Source organism: Ochotona princeps, chromosome 2 (assembly GCF_030435755.1).
Source record: "Ochotona princeps isolate mOchPri1 chromosome 2, mOchPri1.hap1, whole genome shotgun sequence".
In the NCBI taxonomy this organism is placed as follows: Eukaryota; Metazoa; Chordata; class Mammalia; order Lagomorpha; family Ochotonidae; genus Ochotona; species Ochotona princeps.
Window position 1 is genome coordinate 83,426,604 of NC_080833.1, and position 22,221 is coordinate 83,448,824.

Genomic DNA, 22,221 nt, shown 5'->3' on the forward strand with positions numbered 1-22,221 from the left:
TATCACAGATACTCCTGATGAATCCACTCTACTCAAATATCCCAAAGCTACTAAATCTCTATGGTCGCTGTATAATTAAGTTTGGCAGAGATGATCTCCATTCTCAGCAGCCATTAGCAAACTACACAACCATTTTGGAAGACACACGAGAATATTTCAGAAACTTAGTGGAAAGTTTATTTTGGTGCCAAAAATTTTTACATCTACACATACTTGTACATCTCAGCTAAAGATGATAAATCCCAGCTTTTCTCACAGCTAAGACACATCATTCAACTAAGACCAAGATTATAAGATATATATTTGGAAATGCAGATCTTTTACAGAATATCATTAAAGGGAAGAATGTCATTTTCTTTTCCCTTCTTCCTTCCGTCTGAGGTTCTGGTTTCCACTTTGAATGAGGATGTGAACATGAGGATACTGGAGTACTAAAACAGAATCCTGTATTCTCTGTAGAATATTTCTCTGGACTTCCTTGCTGTTTCAGTTACTTTTACCAAATTTCTTCTCTATTACACCTTTCAACATGGTCATTATAGTATTGGAGTTGACAGGGTAACCAAGTACATATGCCAAGTGCTGATGGCTTAATCAAAAACGTAAAATATTCAGAATCAAGGTGTACATAAGCTTCAAAATAAAAGCATTTGACTTATGTACTTCAAGACAAATGGGAAATAACATCAGCATAAGTTAGTATTTCTTCTTGAAATCCATCAAGATGTCAAAAATCCTAAACCAAAAATTACTCATTTCATAAAATGATCAATGGGAACTTTGTTGTGCCAGCAAGAAAAAAATGATTCATTTTAATCATCATTGATTGCCTGCTAATAGGTTTCTCCATTTTAACTGACATAAATTTTTTACAATACAGCACAATGATGTGAATAAAAATTTTTTACTATGCTCCTTTCTAAAGTCTTTTTTTTTTTTTTTTGCTTTAGTAAGTCTTCCTTAGCCATCTCCAACACCTAATTCTCCTCTCCCACAATCTACATGTCCAGTCTTTATTTTAAACCCTTCCTCCTAGGCTGTGGCAAACAACTCAATTCTGTGCTCTGAAGATGTCATGCCAAACCTCCTGTCTCTATCAATATCCTTACTTTCTGGATATGTTCTCTAATATCTATCTTAATAAGAAAATAGTTTCATTCTATTTCCTCAAAATTCTATAATGTCTTACTTGAAAACCATAGACACATTTTATTTTTCCTAACGTTCTTATACTTACAGCATATGAGGTTACTAACAGTTTCTCCAGATGATCCCCACAAGAATTCTATTATATCACTGACATTAATGCTTTCAATTTACAGATGAGGAAACAACATCACAAGGTTAAGTAACTTGCACAGAAAGTGATAGATTCTGACACCAGTTTTGGTTTCAGATGCAATGGTGTTAAACACTGTTCTGAACTTCAATAATGTTAGTTTCATATTTATGTTTATGTATATAATTCAAAGAGTGCTAGTATATTCATTGTAAATATTAAAGCCAGTTTTGTGTTGGTGAAGACAGCTATAAATAAAAATTAAAATAAGCCAGAAATAAAGAAAAGTCTATCAACTGCTTGTTAGCTGCAATTTTTTTAAAAATCTAATTGCACTGATTATATTTTCTTGATTGAAATGACAAGGAAGAGGCAAACCCAAGACACATGGTTGGGAAGTCTTGCAGGACATCGTGACAATGAATAATAAGCTTGTGAACTGAAAAATAAATGTGCCTCATGTCAACAATTTGTGATTATAAGGGGAATGGTAACCACGGAGAATGAACTAGAAAGGAAAAATATTCATTTAGCTTTGGAATATTGCTTGAATGTTGGTGTTATCTTACAAATGACATACAGAGTTAAAAAAAAAACTGACAGTGAAATATAGCATTTTCCAACACTTTTAAATTGGTGAATTTGAACTAAGTCCAGACATTTATCTGAAAAGCTATGATTTTATCCCTTAATTGTGAAAAAAACAAGTTTCACAGATGCCGTGGTATCAAAAATAAAGCTTACAACTCAAAAATGTCAAGTATCGCTTTTTATAACAGAAATTTCATGTTTAACATTTATCAATTATAAAAGTCTGAACATATGTTATTAGACCCTCAAATTCACGCATTTCAACTGGAATCCACTGTATAAACTTGTTTAAATGTTTGTTCCTTAAGATTTTGAACTTTCAAAATACAATGACTAGCTGTTACTCATCGAATATATCCAGGAATTTTCATGAGGCATAATACGAAGGATGTTCACACTGAACTACGATGTACTTCCTTACAGTGTCGAGCCATAGAGACCTGTATTTGCATATAGTCCCAGTAGGTTGAAAGGACAACCCAAGCTAAAGGCACATTCAAGAGTAGGACCAAGTATGACGACACAACCATGACAATCAGAACAAAACTAGCACTACAGAGAAGGCCCCACATGCCTTGATGTTAGCACCATCTTACACTTCCTTGTGACCCCAATCCTGATAGAAGTCAGCAGTAAAACTACAGTAAGAATCAGAGGTCATGTGAATAATAAAGACTAATGAGAGAGGTAACAGGTCCAAAGTGTAATGTTTCAAATGTACTGAGTAAAACTAGATTTATTTTAGTTTCCACAAGAAAGATTACATGATGACTATCCTGAAACAATTATTTGAGCATTAGAATTTTGCCATTGCCACTGAAGTGTTTTTTATTTCAAAGCTGAGTTAAATTATCACTCTTACTTCCAACACAAAGCTTTTTATACTTTGTCACTATTTAGATTAATTCTGAAAATATATTTAAAGCACATTCATGTTGTTATGTAATAAATAACTTCACCAAATAAGTATCATATATTCTAGGAATTTTTTTGTTATTTTATTTACATAATATTTTGTAAAAGAAGCATACTAAACAGACTAAATTTTAGGACTTTTCTTAAAAGGAATATAGCACCAGGAAATAATCAGCTATTATTCTCATTTCAATCTAGATAATACTAGTAACTTCCACTTTGCTTAAGAACACTTTGTTATCTGCACATGGTCCATATTTTCTTTAAATCTTCTTGATACTTTGATTTACTGAAACCTAAAAACATGGGGCCAGCAAGCACAGTAGTACAGCAGACTAACCCCACATGGATGCCACTTTACTTCCTGGTTGCTCTACTTCCAACGCCTACTTATGGCCTGGGAGAGCAGCAGAAAATGACTCAAATCTTGGGACCCTGCACCTATAGGGGAGAGGCAAAAGTGACTCCTGGCTTCTGGCTTCAGTAAGCTCAGCTCTGACCTTTGAAGCCATTTGAGGAGTGGACTAGCACATGCAACATCTTTCCCTCTCTCTCTTTCTCTCTAAAATCTGTTTTTCAAATAAAAATAAATAAATAAAATCTTAAAAAGATAAAAACATCTTTCCAAAAGAAGACTGATACTATGTTGTAATTAAGGTTGCTATATTGCCATTAGGAGAGAACTTGTTAGAAGAATTTTTTGTGACAAAAATGAGTAAGAATGCCAACTAAAACCTTAAAAGACTTGCCTATGAATAACATTTATGCTATTTAACATTTTAAGATTTAAAGCAGAGGCGAGAAAATATATCTCTTATGGTACATACGTAGCATAAAACCAGTACTAGAAAAAAAATCCACATTTAGCAACATTACATAGAATGTAATATCTCAATTTTATTTGCCTTAAAATTTGTTAAACTGAATATATCATTTTATTGGAAGGAGTATAATTCAAAAAATATAAATTCCCCAAGAACGTTGGCCCTGGAGACGGATGATCACTCCTTTAAAGAAAAATATGTAGATTGATGATTTGTTTAATTTGTGCATCGATCATGCCTATCAATTCCAAAGCAGAATGTACACCATAACTAGAATCTTGAAATCCACAGAACTTGTTAGTCTATAAAGGTTATACTGCCATACGTTAAGTGTGTATATTTTTTATTAAGGTATACTTCAACATAGCATTATGTTTAGCATTAGCTGTATCTTCAAAATTATTCCTCAGAAAATTCTTCTTGCTAGTATTTAAAAAATTTTTTTGTCACGGTCAAACCGATGACATGATCATTTTAAATTAGTATAAATTATACTCAAGGAATCTAGAAAGACAAATATGCAGTGCTTTTTAGAAATTAATTTAAAAGTTAGCCAGTTAAATTAAAAAAAAAACTATACTTTTCTAAGACTTCTAGGCAAATGGCCAAAAACAAAATTAAAAATGCCCCAGAATTTGACAGTTGAATAGAAATTTGAATCTTACAGGCAGCTGAATTAAAAAGAAACAGCAGAAAGTGTTGCTTCTAGAAAGGGAATTCAGAGGAGATAGAAAGGCGAAAGTGAGAAATTGGCTCCCAAGGGCGCTGGCACGATGATGATTAACATCTCTTTAGAATTCCTCATCCTTAAGGCTTCAAACATAATGGAGAACGCACTGATCTCTTGGCAGTCAGCAACTCCAAGGCACAGGGCTTGCCTCTCCCATGAACCTTCCTAACTCACTGTTTACTAACAAGTCACAAGGAAGAACAGATAAGCACATCGCTGCTTGTCCTGGTTCTTCATTTAATTTCAATGTTTATTATAGGATTCCATCATATTGAAAAACTAAAGTACATTTAAAGATGCCATTATTCCAATAATGAGATATTTCAAAGATTATTCCATAGGATCCACAGGGAAATAAACAATCATAATATTCCATGTAACAGTAGCTTAAAAATAATGGAATCATAGAAGAACAAAGAATGGATGATCCAAATTAAGAAAGACATGGATGAGAGCTCTTCTCCCTCTATTTAAGGGCAAAATATCCAAAACATGCGGTTTCTCTATGAACTTTTTCAATATCTCTCATATGTATGGATTTCAAAATTACTAGCCACAGAATAAAGTTATTTTAAATTCCATTCATCGTGAAATTTATAAAGTGTCTTCACATGTTTACATAGACAATAGTTACCATGCTCCTTCTCAACCATGGAAATCGAAGACAGCAAGACCCTCATCAGCCTGACAAGGACACCAGAGGAATTGATGTTCATTTTACTAACATTTCTCTTTTTTTCCCTTTCTCAAACTGCCAGACATATTCAAAGTTCCTTTACTTTGTCTTTCCACTCTTCCAAAAATTTGGGTTTTTTTTTTTTTGTTGAAGATAGTATATAAGCTAGAATCCAAAGACAATACTTGAAAAACTACTTATTCTGTACGTCTACTATGTATACAATGTATATACGTGAAAATATGCTAATGAACTAACATTAAGATTTTTATCTTGTTATCTTTCTTTGTCTTTCACAACGTAATGGGGTCCATTCCAACCTATTGGAATGTTATTACCACTACCCTACAATTAGAATGCAACATTCCATGTCATCCCAAAACGGATGTCATGAATATTAAAATGTGTTAATGTTCTTGTGTAATAGCATGACAACTTGCATAGGCAGCATAATTTAATTTCTCCAAGAAAGTCGGCTCAAATTTAAAATTATTAAATATATTCTGTGCTTATTCTTAAACCATAACTTTTACATAAATACATTATTTATAATTGATAATAGATTCTGAATTATTTTACTTTTAGTTACATAACTAGATGTATATTTTTTATTTTGAACTCTCAAGTGAAAATTGAAATTAACCATTATGTACCTCTACATGTTTCTCGTTATAGCATAATTAATTCACAATTGTATAGTACTAAAGACACAAAAGTAGCTCAGGTTAGGCTAATATCAATTAACCTTAGATCACAGCCTTGTAATTACATTTTTTAAGTCGTCAAGTATTAACTGGGTCTCTTGACTGTGATACTGCCATTGCCATAAAGTAGAATATATTTTTAAAAGTGAATCAAAGTTTTATATCTTATGTATAAATATATTCGCACTCAGTTCAGTTACATTTTGCCTATTTCTTTTCCCCGATTTTTCCAGCAACAATTATGTCTGTCAGAGGTCAAAAGAGCCTGGCAAAGGGCAAAACTGGTCAGTTGACTTTTGTTGAGAAGTGATTGATGATATCTCATCAGCTCCCTCCCCTGCAACCATCTGGCCTGTGGATGAAAAAACCCTTCCTACCTTGTCATTTACACATGTGAAGGACTCCTTGAAGAACTGAATATTAAACATGTTACTCAGGAATTGTGTGAATGCTTACAGATGGGAAAAAATAAGGTAACTTCTAAAGGACTTCCCACTCCTAATATTTCTCTGACTCTGAATTTTCATGCCATGTATTTTAATGTCTGAATAAACAGGAATGTAAAGCTGAGCTTGTTTTAATATGTTTTAGCTTCTAGTTCACTACCAAATTTAATCAAATTATTTAACCTCTGTGTATCCTTAACTGCACCATGTCTGAAATAAAAGCATCCTTCTAAGACAGAAAATAAGTTATTAATTTGAGCACCAAGAAACAAAGTGTGAGTACACAGAACCACAGACATTCTGTATAACTAACTCTGCCAGAACCTCTACCTCCACTTGATTTGCATCTGACCCACTATATCCAGGACTGTTCTCAAGCCCCTATTACCAAAAAAAAATGATCATCTAATTCCTCTTTTGGCCCCTGAATTATTGGAGGGTGAAGTGAAGGTTGAAGAAGACTACTAAAACTTACATTGATTTCTTTGTTACTATTTTAAAATATGATCAAAATAATTATGCAAAACCAAACCATTAAGCTGTGCAAATGTGAATGTACAAAAAAATGGATTTATACCTTAATTCCTAAATAATTCTGAACCATCACCTCTAAGCACTGAACACTTTTTGTCTTCATTTATAATTTTTTTGCAAATGACATTCATCTGTTATGTATCCTAAACCCATATAGGATAAATACATCTATCGTTCTAGTCCCTACCCACATGGTACTTACTGCAGTGTCAAAGAAATAACAAGTATCTTACAATTACTTATGAAAATACAGTAAAATACAGTAAAAATACATTTTGTTGGTTATTTTAATTTTTGAAAAAATATATTTATTTAATATCTAGTGCAAATTTCATGTTATCTACTTGGTTTGTTTCATATTTCACAATAAGCATATTTTCATTCATATAAGAACTGAACACCACTGTAAATTTAAAAATTCCTAACAGTAACAGACTGCATTTGCATTTGTTGTTAATGCATTTGTTCCAAACAACAGCAGTATGACTTACAGAGCATAGGGATTATTTAGCAGAGAAATGAGCTGAATTCACAAAGCTAGGAAGTGTGAAAATTAGGAATTTAGCAGCATATTTAGCTTTTAAAATATTGCTGGTATTTAACCCTAACCAGTTTCTTGAACTATGAATTCGATTACGGGAAGAACCGTCTCCTACTCAATGTAACATGTCCTGAGTGTACTCCTTTCTCTAAGTTTCCAGCATTTTCTCTGCTTCTTCTCTCCTTTACAGTCTTCTTTCCTTCCTTCCTAAGATATCCCAGGTCCTCTGATGTTCATAGCAAAATCTGTACTGATTCATTATGGCTGTTTAAAGCTCCAACTGAGTAACATGAAACAACAGAATTCTACTGCTTCACTGTTGTGGAGGCCAGAAATGTCAGGAGGTCACACGAGCATTGAAGCCAGAGTTCTCTGTTACATCCTCCAGCTTCTGGCGTTTTCTGACCATCCCTGGTATTGCTCAGCTTGAGAAAGCGTCACTGCAATCAGTACCTGTACCATAATACAACTCTGTCTTCATGCTCTTTCACCTGTACTCTTCTGCCTGAATAACTCTGTGTTCCTGTCTCCCACCACCACTGGCTCAGCACAGCTCCTCTTCTCTTAATTCCATATCCCATTCCCAGTCTAGTTTTATGCCCAGGCAAACCTCAATTCAAGGCTACCCCTTTTATTCCTATTTGCCTGAATTCAAGTAGTTAAAAATCGCTGAAGAAAAACCCACAGGGCCCAGCACAATAGCGTAATGGTTGAAGTCCTCGCCTTGAACGCACCAGGATCCCATACGGGCTCCAGTTCTAATCCCTGCGGCCCTGCTTCCCATCCAGCTCCTTGCTTGTGGCCTGCGAAAGCAGCCAAGGACGGCCCAAAGCCTTGGGACACTGCATCCGTGTGGGAGACCTGGAGAAAGTTCCTGGCTCCTGGCTTCGAATCGGCACAGCACCAGCTGTTGCAGTCACTTTGGGAGTGAATCATTGGATGGAAGATCTTCCTCTTCGTCTCTCCTCTCTGTATATCTGACTTTGCAATAAAAATAAAAATAAATCTAAAAAAAAAAAGAAAAATCCACAATAATGCTCACAGCTAATTTCTGACCATGAATATTCAGCAGAAAAGAATGCCTAACCATCCTAAATAACAATCTTAAATAAATTATTTTTAAATCTCACACTTTTCAAAAATTCCTATACTCTAAATTCCTATACTCTCATCTGTTCTTCAAATATTCTAAATATTCTCATTTTATTATTCTAAAACATTCTAAATATTCTCAATTAATAAACATGCCTTATATTGTTTTTGAGAAAACAAAGACTGTCAGATGAGATTTCTACCAAAGTTGCCACCTCCTCCATTTTCCCTCCTGTGCTAGTGGTTACGCTACCTTATTCCCCAGACCAAGAGAATCATTTTACATAAGAGATCATCCTTTCTCTCTCCTTCAGCACTCTTCCATGCATATGTATATACCTTAACATATAAACATATAAATGGTCTCTTATCCCCCTCCAGTCCCCTATTTTTGTAGAGAAACTTCCTAAAGGTTTTAATGTCACCGTGTCACTCCCTTATATTCTTCTATGTTCGTACCAATCCATTCTTGTGGGACACCTTTCCACAACAGTTATTGTCAAACTCAATTTTTCCATGTGATGAAATCAAAAGACATATTTGAGGTCCTCATCTTATCCTGCAAACGTCAGTAAAGACGCTGATTGCAGCAGTGCACATTTGTCCTCGTTCCGTGGGCTCATGTGCCAGATTCCTTCACTGCCTCTTCCTTTGCACACCTCAAGACTCTGCTCCTTTTCTAACTACACTGATCCTACATGATCCCCACAGGCCTGGAACTTGAAGCATTATTTTTAAACATTCTTCATCTGAACTCCGGCTACGGCTATTTCAGTGACTTCCACAGCTTATCTCCAATTTCCTATCTTTATTTTGGCATTTAGCAGGTATTTTAAACTTTGTGTTATTAAATACCACACTTGTATCCCTCTCAACACCCTCGTTATCTATGACTGTTCTTCATACAAAATTGAATCTCACCTGTATGATATGTTTTTATTTGTTGTTTTCTTTTCCTTGAAAGCCCTGGCATACTCCTTATGACCTTTAGCTTTACAGTTTAAAGGTCCATTCCTCAGGGACACCTCCTCTGACTTCCAAGTCAAGAGAAGGATCTACTTACTCATTCTGCATGACATTATTTTGCTTTATATATTTACTAAATCTCATAATACTAAAGTGTCACATATATTTTAAACACTACTGCAGACTGTTCCTCTAACCTAATGAGATTCTATTGCACATATGAAACCAATAACACCTTAAGAATGAACAAAAAGCCTAAAATAAACATGTTTTTAGAATATCATCACCGAGACTGAACGTCATTGGAAATGTTATTAGTCAAGGTCAGTACTATTAAGCAGAAGGGCTACGGCATGAACATTAATGGCATCACAACCATTAACTCTATGCCACTCTTCCAATTTAATTAGAACAATGTTTCATTGCTTACAAAATATTACAATTGATCAAGTACACCAGCATATTAGTATTTCTGAATTTAGCTAAATTTTATCTTTCCTAGATTATATGTTATCAAAAATAGCATTGTTTGTTATGATTTTTATTCAGATAAAGGCCAGGATGCTTCAAAAAATTTTAACATTTCCACCCAAACTATTTTAAAACTTAGTAATAATAACAGCATATACTTTTTAAATGTTTTTATTTATTTAAAAGTCAGTTAGAGAGAGGGTGGGGAGTGTGGAATCTTTCACCTACTGCTAAGTAACTTCCCCAATGATTGCAATAACAAAACCTAGCCCAGGCTGAAGCCAGGAACCAGGAGCTTTCTCCCTGTCTCCCACATGGCTTTCTTTGTCAAGAGCTTGAGTACTTGAACCAGCTTTTCCCACTCCATCAGCAAGGAGTTAAATCACAAGCGGAACAGCCGGAATTTCAAGCAACACTTACATGGGATGCTGGTGTCTCAAATAGGGGCTTTACAGGCTACACCACAATTCCAGATCTGAAAATACCTCTGACAAAACAAAAAAGCAAATACCAAACAGTACATGCATATTTAAGAAAAAAGCAATGCATGCATTAGGAAAGCAAAGTACTTCATTGATGGCATGGTTACATGTTAAGTGTCATCTTTTAGCTTATTGGTATCTTTTACATTTTCTGTAATGACTGTGGAAAAATAAAACCATGAAAATGAAAAAGTTTAACAAAAGTTAATCTGTAAAATGTGTACTTATTGTAAAAAATACCAGGTTTTGGCCCTTGGGAAGGGTTAACACAACTTACTGCTTTTCTTCAAATTTTTTACCCCAGCCTTCCTTGATACTTGGTACAGATGAATACCTGAAAGAAGGCACCCAATACTTTCAGATCAGTGAGGAACAACGTATCAGAGAAACAGAACTTGAATTCCTCCAAGGACTGCACTGTTGCTGCTCTAGCTTCCATTGACCGTCACTAGTAAACACAGAAACTAGAGAGGCTCTCTAGCAGTAACCTATTTCCATTTCAGCAACCCAGCTTCTATTTTTTTTTTAGCCAAGACAGCTTGATCTAGGAAACAAAATATATTAAATCCAGATGATTCTCATAAAGAACTTCATCAGCATAAATTAGGATTGAATTTCCTGTGTGTTCTTAGATAAACTTCAGACTTTCACTTATTTGATTTAAAAAAAGAAAGAATGAAGAGTTTCAAAAAAGTTGAAAACCCAAGTGAATTAATCTATCAAATGTGTGTAGATGGTATGAATGTCTTACCTACTCCTACCTAGCACATACATGAGCAGCTAGGACAACAACACTTCTGTATTCCCTTAGTTTGATCACAGAGCAGGTTCCATTTAAAAAAAATCCAACATGACCATACTTTACTATCAAATGCCCTTTTAAGATAGATCGGTAGCCAATTCATCGAAGAATTAACACATCACAGAAGTGGAAATGCTACAAGGTCAGACAGCAAAAGATCAAACCGTACAGAAGTATCCCAGCCTACCCTTTATCTTGGGAGGATAATTTTAATTAACAAATAGCAAATAAACATTTTTTTCACTGCTTTGCACAGATTATCACATGATTTTTTCATCAGACACAATAACATCTTCAAATCTTTAAGATACTACTACAGTCAGTAATTAATATCACTCTTTAATACACAAAGATTAAGATCTAGTTATTCAGTGCTAGGCAAGCCACAATCAAGTTGAAAATGGGGGGGATAAAGTTTCTAGAAAGTGTGTGTGTGTATGTGTGTGCATGTACAGTGTACCAGCTGATTGTGGGGTGGGGGGTGCAGGTAGGGCTTCCTTCATGCTCGCCATCTGTATAAATCAGGCCTGCAGTTGACATGTAATTTTGTGTGGGTCCCCTGAGAAGTGGCCCTCAGGGCTTAATTATTGATGAAGAGATTTTTCTTCAAAGTGGCCCAGTCAGGAATGCCTCAAGGGGACATTCATAAGCACTCATAATATCAATTTCCAAACACCTGGGAGGTAGGGACACAGATTGTCTCTTTAATTATTATGCTAGAGGTAGAGGAGATGAGAATGCTATTTACAACCATGCCGAAACACTCCAAAAAATTACTATAAGTAGTCTAAAAAGTGTACCATCTGAGCCTTCCTTCAGAAAGGACATCCTTTCCCTTTTCCTGGTGAAAACAACTAGACTTCACACACACTCCTTCCTCCAAATTAAAAGTTATTGGTAAACAAATACTATATGGTCAGAGATGCTTAAAAATTTTATTAAAAGAAAATTTTTCTTCAAAACTGTACTTTTTTCTTAGAATATTAAGCATGTTCTAGTTAGTATAAAGAGGTATCTGTTTTAACTGTTTCCAGAGAGTAACAACTTCCTAGTCAATGCCAATAAGAAAGCGCCCAATAATGTGCACCTATGCCTTAGCCCTGCTCTTTTCTCAAAAATACTCAGAAGAACACTGAAAAACACACTTCTACAGATGTGACATTGTAGCATCTGCAGGTCAGCCCTGGATTTAAATCTCACTCCCTATGTAACAGATAAGGATGTTCCTGGCAGTTTACAGCAGAAGGCTGACAGTACAATGAATACCAAAAAATCTTTTAATAGAAACAAAATGTCTCTTTAATTTGACCAAAATTTCAGAAATTCTTCTGTTATCTGTGATACTGACATGTGTATTCAAAACACATTATCAGTCATATTTACAAAACCAGTCATGCATCTTCATAATTCTTTTAACTTCAAAAACTTCACCTTCTTTCAGATTCTAACACGCCAATACTACTAATGAATTCCTGATCTGAACAAATTCCAGTCAATTTGCATTTACACAACGCCCATATTGTACGCATTAACAATATTTAAAATAAATACTTCATTTTTAAAGGCATATATTTTATAGCAGATGCTATCTGAATCATTTTTTATAAATAACACCAATTAATCTCAACAGCCATTGCAGGAAATATATAGGATTAAAACTAATTTACAAAGAAACAGATGAATGTTGAGGAAAGAAAAACCATAACATAAATTGAAAAATAATACAGCCATGATTTTAATACAGCACTGTTTTAACAAAATAGATAAATTCTGTGAAAAATAATTTCGTACCAAAATACTTAGCTCCTATCGTCAATGATCAGATATCTGTAGTGAGCTAAAACAAATGTTATATGCTGGGTTAACAGACGTTCCCTCCCTATTAGTACAACATTTTAATTAAAAGCAATGGAAGCAAAAAAAAAAAAGCAATGGAAGTGGCAATAATTATAAACCATAAGAAAGACATAATCCTATTAAAACTTATTGTAGTAGTCTGGTTCCAGGATATCTGTGAACACCCACGCTATTGATGTATGAGGCTGAAAAAATACAATATGCCTTCATACGGACAATCATAAGCAAATCAAATATAGAATGTAAATAAGTCACATGTGAAAATCAAAGTCCTGATTACAGATAAATATATAATCTTACATTACTTTAAGTATTTAATGATACATTTCTGAATTAACATAAAATGTAAATTAAATAAAATTTTCTGTACAGTTTTAAAGGCTGAAGTTCTCTGCTATACATTTGTTTTTGTATCCACAGAATTACTGGTAAAAAAAAAAAAAATAAAATGTCTAAGACCTTCCACTCTCCTCTAGCTCTGCTGACGCTTCACTTCCATACAATGTCACACCCCATTTTGTCTGTTGTGAGATCTTACAACCATTCTGGCAGAGTCCCATTGTCTTTCTATTCTGAAGTTCCAAAATTTTGGAACTGAAGTCTATTTTTTTATTTGTTTGTTTGTTTTAAATTTTATTTTTAAATAATGATTACATGGTTGATCAGATTGGGAAGGAGTGAGGTATAGAGAAAACTGGGTGTACTCATTGATTCCAAATTTGCTCTTTCTTCTTGTTGTTCCTGGGGGAAGAAGAAAGACAAAGGGGAAAACCAATCATGACTTTCCACATGGCCCAGTACCCAGGGATGAGGAACCGAAACCTCATATCAACCCAGAGTCTCAATGTGTACATATTCTGACGGTTCTGTCCAAATGGCTTGGATACTTCTGAAATGCTGTCAATTTCACCGATCTGAGGATGATGTCACCCTCCCATTGTCCATTGGTTCCATTCACTGAGATTTTTGCTGTCATTGTTTGCTTGGGGTAGTTGTCTAGTTACTTCTGTTCTTCTATAGCACCAAATGTGTTGCCATATTCTCCTTTTACAACAGGGCTTGTGTCCACTGCTCCACCTTTCTCATTAAATGGGGTCTGTTCTTGCTGGAGAGTCCAAGTCTATTCTGTTAGAATTCTCCCACAGTAAACAGATATCTCAGTCCTCCTGGGAGGTCTAGTTTTCAGCCTTGTCATACCGTCTACTCAGTTCAAAATATCTGGGACAGAATTGTGGCACAGATGACAAAGCCACTGCTTACGATGTCAGCATCCAATGTGAGTGCCACTTCCTGGCCTTGCTACTCCACTTCCAATAAAGCTGCCTACTACGTGTCTGGGAAAGCAGTAGAAGAAAACACAGCTGCTTGGACCCCTGCTATCCATGTGAGGGATCTGGAAGAAACTACTGGCCCCGGCTTTGGCCTGGCCTAAACCTGGCCATTGTGGTTATCTGGGGAGTGAACCAACAAAAGATTTCCTGTTTTCTTTTTCTGAAAATATTTCTTGTGACTTGGTTCTTGAAACAAATTTTTGTTTCCTATAAAATTCTGGGTTGACAGCTTTTTTCCCTTCAGTATTTCAAAGATGCTATGCCACTCTCTTCTCAACATAGTTTCTGATACCATCTTTATTTTCGTTACTTTCGTTTCTCTGTATGAGTTTTTCCCCCATGAGTCTAAATTTAAGGTTTTATTATTAAGCTTAGAGGCTTTGGAGGATGATGTATCTTACTTTCTTTTTTTCTTTTCTCTCTCTCTCTCTGTAACTCTTTCAAATGAAAATTAACAACAATAAAGAGGAGATGATGCTTAAAGATCATTTAATTCTCCCAATCCTAACTCCAGATCTTAACATTCTTATTAATTTCTTCACGTTAATATTCAGCTTTTCACATGTGGATATATTATCTCTCAAAAGCAAGATAGGTGGCTACTGAATTCTGACACAGTATACAATTAAAAACTCAGCACAACTATTTGCTATCAACAAGATTAAGGAGACCCAATCTAAAAAACTCATTTGTACATACACTGTTACTGATAGAGTTTTGAATTAAATACATGTTAAAAATCGTATGAATCATACAAGCGGGGTAGAATATAAAAAGAAAACTACACAGGCTGGTGTGGTGGTGCAGCATCTTAATACTCCACCTGTGGCACTGGCTGCTCCACTAGGGATCCAGCTCCCTGCTCAGGACCTAGGAAAGCAGCAGAGAATGGCTCAAGCCCTTGGATGCCTGCACTCAACAGGGAAGACCCGAAAGAAGTTCCTGGCTTCCAGCATTGGACCAGCTGGGGGAGTGAACCAGCAAATATAAGATTTCTCTCTCTCTTTCTCTCTCTCTCTCACTCTCTAATTCTGTCAAGTAAAATAAACAACTCTTTAAAAAAAAAAGGAAAAGTAAAACTACAATGTATACATCCTCAATCATAGGAATGTACAGCAGTTTCAAACCAAAAGAGGTCTTCAACAGAATCAGTGACCCTTCGATCATGTGACCAGATACTGTTTTTACTGCATGGCTCAACTCTTTAGAAAGAGAGAATACTTCTTTTTTTTAGCTATAATTAAATATTTTATTTATTCTTTAGTTCTTTATTATTATTATTAATTATACTGCATTATGTGACACAGTTTCATAGGCTCTGGGATTCCTCCCACCCCTCCCCATGCCCTGCCCCCAAGAGGGAATACTTCTAAGTCATACTGAGTATGAAAAAAAAAATCCTTAAAAAAATCTTAACTGGATTGCCTTTGCACAAGCTTTCTGCTGCCCAGTGAGTAAGAAGAAAGAGAAAAAAGGACTGTCATTAATAAAACATTCAGTAAAAAGACAAGTATTATTAAATAAACCATGGCTTCAGTAAAGTTGAATCTTACCCTCTCCTTTGGATCCAAGAGCTTTTTCCTTCCCAGGGGTAAAAGACTCAGGGGAAAGTGTGTCAGAAACTGTTTTTGTCCAGTTCTTCCAATTCTTAAGTATGAATTCATAATTATTCATAAAATTAATAACTATGGCTTTCCCTTTTTCAAAATTTCCTCAATATCCAGTTTCTCCAATTCACTTCCATTATACTCCCATGTTCCAGACTAACCACTTCCCTTTCAATTATAATACAAAAAATTCTTCATTATCCGTTCAAAGGAACAGAAGTTTTAGCATCAATAATTCAGAGGTCATTTGTATATAACTCAAAATATGTTTGTTTTTATGGACAATGGACTAAAATCCCTTTTTAAATTCAAGGTAAATATGAAAAATATTTATAACCACTTAATACAAGTTAGTGAATAAGTCACAGTGTAGATTTCCACTTGTGATTGCAGAAGCAGTACAGGTGGTAAGCAATTCACTTTGGTAGTAAACACTTACCAAATTCCTAGTATACAAGTCATCAAAAGCCGATCACACTTATGTGCAATTCTTCAAAAACATTTGTTTTTAAATGTGCACATAATGACATCATACTGACCATGAACTCCTTGCAGAGGACAAAGTCAGCGAAGTTACTGCTGAGGTCAAGGAAAGTGGCTAATGTCCAATAGTTACCTTCTAGAAACCTTCCAGGGACAGTTCAGTTCCAAAAGTCCCCATTAACAAAATCCAGGTTGTATTCAACAAATAAGCTGCATAACATTGAAAAGTATGTAACTACTGTTAATTAATTTTAGAGCACTAAATATTTCACTGGTTATGGTTTTCCTGAAAATAAACTACTTTCTCCGTAAATACTTTTTAAATATTTTTCTTATTTTTCCTGACAAGAAGCCAGCTAACTTCCCCAAGATTACACAAATTAAGAGGGGGGTGGGAAAGGGGAAACTAAATATTAATCCAAACTCTGAACCACATTAATGCACCACGAAAAAAAATATTGCCATATATCTCTACCATGATTATAAGGACAATATTATAAGTATTTATAAGCTAGGTCCTACCAAGTAACACATTTTTTCTATGCCCATCCTCCAGCCCAGAGGTATTTTAGCTTTGGAGCTTGATGATCTGACTATTTTCAACATTTCCACCCCTTCCGTCTCTGATGGGATGTTGGACTGGAACCAGAAATTTTGGAAAAATAGACAAAGCATCTTCAGATGCCTCAATTAATTTTTCACCAGAAATCAAGATATTCCTTATTTGTTTACACCAAAATCCAAGGCTCTGAAACTTACAAGGGAAATTACATCACTGTCAGTGAGATGTCACCATTATCCTCTGTGCTTTTCACATTTATCAAGTACTACTTCCCTGTATCAATGTACTCTTATCATACGTTCGTACCAGTAATTTCTTAGGAGATGACTGCCTTCCCCATGTCTTGGAGGCTAAAGCAGTGATCATAATCCAATCAGTTTTTTGATAATGCTGTTAATAAATGTATTCAAGCAAAGCGTTCAAATCTGATAGAAAACAGCATAGCTCAATCTGATTGTTAAACAGGAAAATGAACTTAGCTAAGTCAACGGGAACAACTGAGACATCTATGCTTGAATGTGTTCCCCTAGGCTTAATGTATTTTTCCTCACTGCATTATATTTTAATGATTAATTTCATGCTCTTTCATGGTATTTTAACTCATGAATCACGGGTATTACTTTGAGGGGAAGGAAAGACTCTGTGTGTGAAGAGAGATGTTACTGATTAAAATGTGCTGCACACAGAAACTATAAAAGCTAAAGGAGTCTGATTACCACCCTCCAGATTATAAATTATTTCAGACAAACCGGCCACATAGATTTACTCTGGGTGTAGCAAGAAACCTTGGCTTCTTACATGCATTTGGTCAAAACAGTTTTGTGCATGAGACTAAGCCACACATTTTATGTTTCTTCCCATCTTTTCCCTAAGAATCAAGGTTAAGAACTGATTTCAAAGACAACTACAACAGAAACAGGAAAAGCATGTAACAACACTCTCAACTTCAGCAGCCCAAACTCAACCACCATCCTTCCTCTGAGATTCTGGTCTGTGAAATCAGTGCTTCCTGAAAGCTGTAGAATGTTTGGTATTTGGTTTCATTTCAAAGAAAAGAGAATGCAAAGTTAAGTCAAAACAACAAGGACTAAAAACGACTAAGACCTACATGAAACATTAAAAAGCACAAATCATACCATTTACCTTGTGCACACACGAGTACTGTATCACTTTTGTCTTGATCAGTATCAGAAAGTAATTTATCCGTAAGAGAAGTCACAACTAACCAGAAACTCACTAGATGTCCATATGATGTATCTAATATACCAATAGGGATTTTTCAAGTCAAGAGTGTGGAGTTTGGACAAAAGAGAACACAAAGTTCCCAGAACAGTACAAACAGAACATCTTCCCATTACTAGGGGGCAAAGTTTATCCAATCAATGCCAGGGGCAAAAATGCAGCAGGAGCAGCAGGTGGTTTTAAACTTATTTTCATTACCAGAAGGACAGAAGGGAACAAAAACTTGCGATTTGTAAAGCGCGCGCAGGCACACACACACACACACACACACACACACACACACGTTTGCCAGAGCAGAAAACTCATACAAAGAAAATCCTCCAACAAAACAACCTTTTTGCCTTGTCTCTTAGGCAAGGAGTGCTGACAGCGGCTTAGGGCGTCTAAGTCCCTATTGACAGTTCAGTCCTACTCACAGCACGGATTAAGGAAACAAGGAGAAAGCAAAAGAAACAGTCTTGGTTCAGGTGGGCCTTATTCAGACAAAGATTCTTATAATTTTTCCAAAAAGTGCAAGACAGAATCAAAAAGTGCTGAGAGAAGAGAAAAACGTAATTTACTTCTGGATTCCCCCTTGCAGACACTGTCTTTAAAAAAAAATAAATAATTGTTTTTTCTTGTATTTTCGTGAGACTTTGATCCTTGTTCCCTTAGGGGCAATTACTTCACAAGCAATACTCTGGCCCTTGGTGTTCACTGCGGCAAACCGAGGCCTCCCCCTAAAGACTACTCTCCACATTCCACCGACCCTGGGGACCGGGCAGGTTCCTAAAACAAACAGGGTCCATTGGGTGGCAAAGGGGCACTTTGTCCCCTCAGAGTCCAGCCCCGCAACTCTGCGCTCTGGAGCTGTTGCCACTCCGGGAAGGACAAGGAGACAGGCTTCCACCATCCCCTCAGAAGTAAACAGACGAGTCCCGGTACAATGAGACACCCGCCGCGGGTCTCCGGCCGTCCTAGGGCTCTGCCCCGCAAGTCTCCGGCGGACACAAACTTTCCCGTGTGCCCCACTTCTTCTCCCACGCCCCCCTCCCCGACCGTGCCGCGGCCCCCGGCCCAGTCAGAGCCGGCCGCAGCGCAGTGGGTACCTCGATATCCTCCGTGTCCTTGCTAAGCACCCGGGCCATGGCAGTCCCTACAGCGGGAGACCCTCCCTCGTCGGCGGGCTCCAACCAGACGGAAGTGACAGCGCGCCCAAGCGCGAGTGGAAATAGGGGAGTCGGGCGCGCCGGGCGGCGCGGGGCGGCGCGGGGCGGAGCTGCGACGCCCCCGGGGCGGGGCTGCGCGCTCGGGCGGCTCGGGGCGCCCGGGAGCGGGAGCGCCGGAGCTGGCCTTCGCGGCCCAGCGCCCGCGGCCCAGGAGGGAGGCGGGTGTTTTGTCCTGCGGACGGAAGGAGAGCAGGCGTGCGGACTTTAGCTGGGAGTCTCCACTGGGAGAAGTCGAGGTGGGCCGGGAGAGGACCTTAGTGCCGGGCTCCCCGGGAGGCAAGGCAAGGGCGTTCTGCGCCCCAGGCTGTTCTCAGGCTGTTCTGGTCCTCTCCGGCGCTTGATACTCGTCAGGAACAGAAACAGTGTCTCCCGGGCAACCGCCTCTTCAGGAACTCCCGTGGGTGAGGTGGCAGATGCCCCTCCACGCATTCTAGGAAGAGACTAGCCGCCGAGGAGAGGGCGGGAGCGCAGGTCGTCACGAGGATGCCAGTCTGGGGGTCGCGGGCATGAGGCAAGCGAAAACAGGCCCCCCCACCCTCCGCAGCCGCTGAAGTAAGTTGAACGTTGGCAGGAGAATCCATTCAGCTGCTGTTTTAAAAATGTGTGTAGAACTGTGAACTGTGAAGCCCTTTTGAAGAGTTAGTCTTTATGTTTCCCTCCTAAACTTGCCCGGAGTAAGGAAGCAAATTCATGTAAAGAAGTTTCCAATGTGGAAAATAATCTCCCCTTTTTCCCCTAATGAGATGCACTGCCTTATCTTACAAAACTTTCTATTTAATTCTACTGCATTATTTATCTTGACATCAAGTATCATTCCCTGTATCTTTTTTTCCCCTCAGTTCATTCATCGTCTTGGTCAACAAGCCTCTGCTGAGTGTCCTCAGGGTACAGGTAATGTGAGTTTTTCTAATACTGCTTTTCCAGAAGACTCTGCACTCATACTGAAGGTCAGCAGTGTGTGCTAGCCTGACCAGTAAGAGCAACTGGTCAGAATAACAGGTATGGTTTCCCCCTGAGTGTTTGAGGAAGTCATCTCAGAACACCTCATGGGCTCCTTTTCAAGAAACTGGAAATTACTATGCAGCAGAAACAAATATTCATTTGTCTATTTGGAAGCCGGAGTTACAAAGAGAGAGAGAGATCTTCCTTCTGCTGGTTCATTCCACAAATGGTCACAGTGGCCTTGAGTGGGCCAGGCAGAAGCCAGTAGCCAGAAGCCCCTGGGAGTGCCATGTGGGAGGCAGGAGCACAAGCACCTGGGCCATCTTTGACGTGCTTCCCGGGCACATTCACAGAACCTGGGTGGCAAGTGGAGCTGGGACTGGCATCCCAGGCAGAAGCATAACCTACTGCACCACAGTGTCGGCACCACCATTTTTCTTCAGTCAAGTGTTATTTAATCAGAGAGACTAGAAAGTTGAATAGCAATCACCTTGACTCACTTTCCCTCACTCCATCATTTAATGTACCCCAAAACTCTAAAGATTCAGCCTCCTACACAGAAAGACCTTGAATCATGCTGCATTGCCTGCATTTCTCCATCATGCATCTAACATGCCTGTGCACCCACCACGGCTCCAGACACCCACTCTGATTCCACATTCCACTCTTACCTACTCTCTACTCCAGACTGAGCTGGAAATTATTAAGTGATTCACAGTATACATACATCCATTGGGGTCAGAATATAATACAGACCCCTTAATGATCTCTTTCTCTCCAACCCTAACTTACGCTAACTCATAATGTTTCAAACAAACTAAATTTCTCATACTCCTTTCTCTACTGGAGCACCTTGTCCATCCCCTTAGGAGCTCTTTCACCCATTTTTTAATTCTTTCAGGCCTCAGAGAAGCCTTCACTGATGTTTCCCATCTCCAGCAAATTAGACCCAACCCTACCCTTGTTGATCTGATTCATAACCCTTGTTTGTTCTGTGACAAACATGTCAGATTTTGTTTGTATGTTATTTGTGACATGTCTTCTGTTTAGAATACTTAATTATTTCTTCTGTCTAGACTGTGAGCTCTGAAAACAGTGGGCCCAATGACTGCCAGGATTCTCCCCTGGATACTCAGGTGCACTCCCAGGACAGAAACATTTTTAAGAATACTTGGTAGTGGGGTGAACAGGGTACACCCTCAGCTTGTTTTATGCACTGAACAGTTCGGGCTAGATACCTTACTGTTCACCATTTCTTCTCAGCATTCCATATATTGTTGATACATACATCACAGTGTCTACCAGTGGATTGCTGTTTTAATTGCATCAACTACTTTTCTTTTCATGGAATCATGTTCCAGAATCAGTTGTTCCTCATCTCCCAGCAAACGCAATTTACCTGCCTGTTAGCCTTCTGCATCCTGTTAGTTATAGATTAATAAAATGTTGCACTTTATATTTGGTCACTGACTATAATCAACAAAAGTTTGGAATTCTGATTCATTTTTTCATAATACATATTATCAGTGAACTTTCTGTAAATGCTACATACACATCGATTTCAAAAATTATGTTATAACCAAAAAATATATCTTAGTTCCATGTTCCTTGAACTTTTTGAAATATTGCCATGTATATGTATACACACAAATACATAGAAGTGCACATAAATCTTCCTATATATACATACACCTGAATTAAGATTGGTTATAAACAAGTATACATATATACAATATGTGAATAATATGATACTTATACAGCTACAATACATTTGATTCATTCCCAATTTAGTCAGTAAGGTTTTATGTTGACTTCCTAACTTCCAGGAATATGTATTGTATGCTTTTAGATTATACGACAGCACAAATTGGACCAATTACTAATCAATACTTTGCTTTATGCGTACAAGTATCCAAGTTACCTTAAGTGTTATATA

At 37.3% G+C, this 22,221-nt stretch overlaps 1 protein-coding gene across 1 annotated transcript in view; it reads right to left on the minus strand.

Annotated features, from left to right (window-relative positions):
• The window catches only part of DPYD (dihydropyrimidine dehydrogenase), an 873,733-nt gene extending 854,357 nt beyond the window's left edge, over positions 1 to 19,376 (minus strand). Inside the window, exon 1 of the mRNA XM_004582023.3 lies at positions 19,224 to 19,376. Coding sequence (XP_004582080.3) covers positions 19,224 to 19,262 — 39 coding nt within the window. The 5' untranslated portion in view covers positions 19,263 to 19,376. The remainder of the gene's footprint in view (positions 1 to 19,223) is intronic.
• Between the last annotated feature and the right edge of the window lie 2,845 nt (positions 19,377 to 22,221).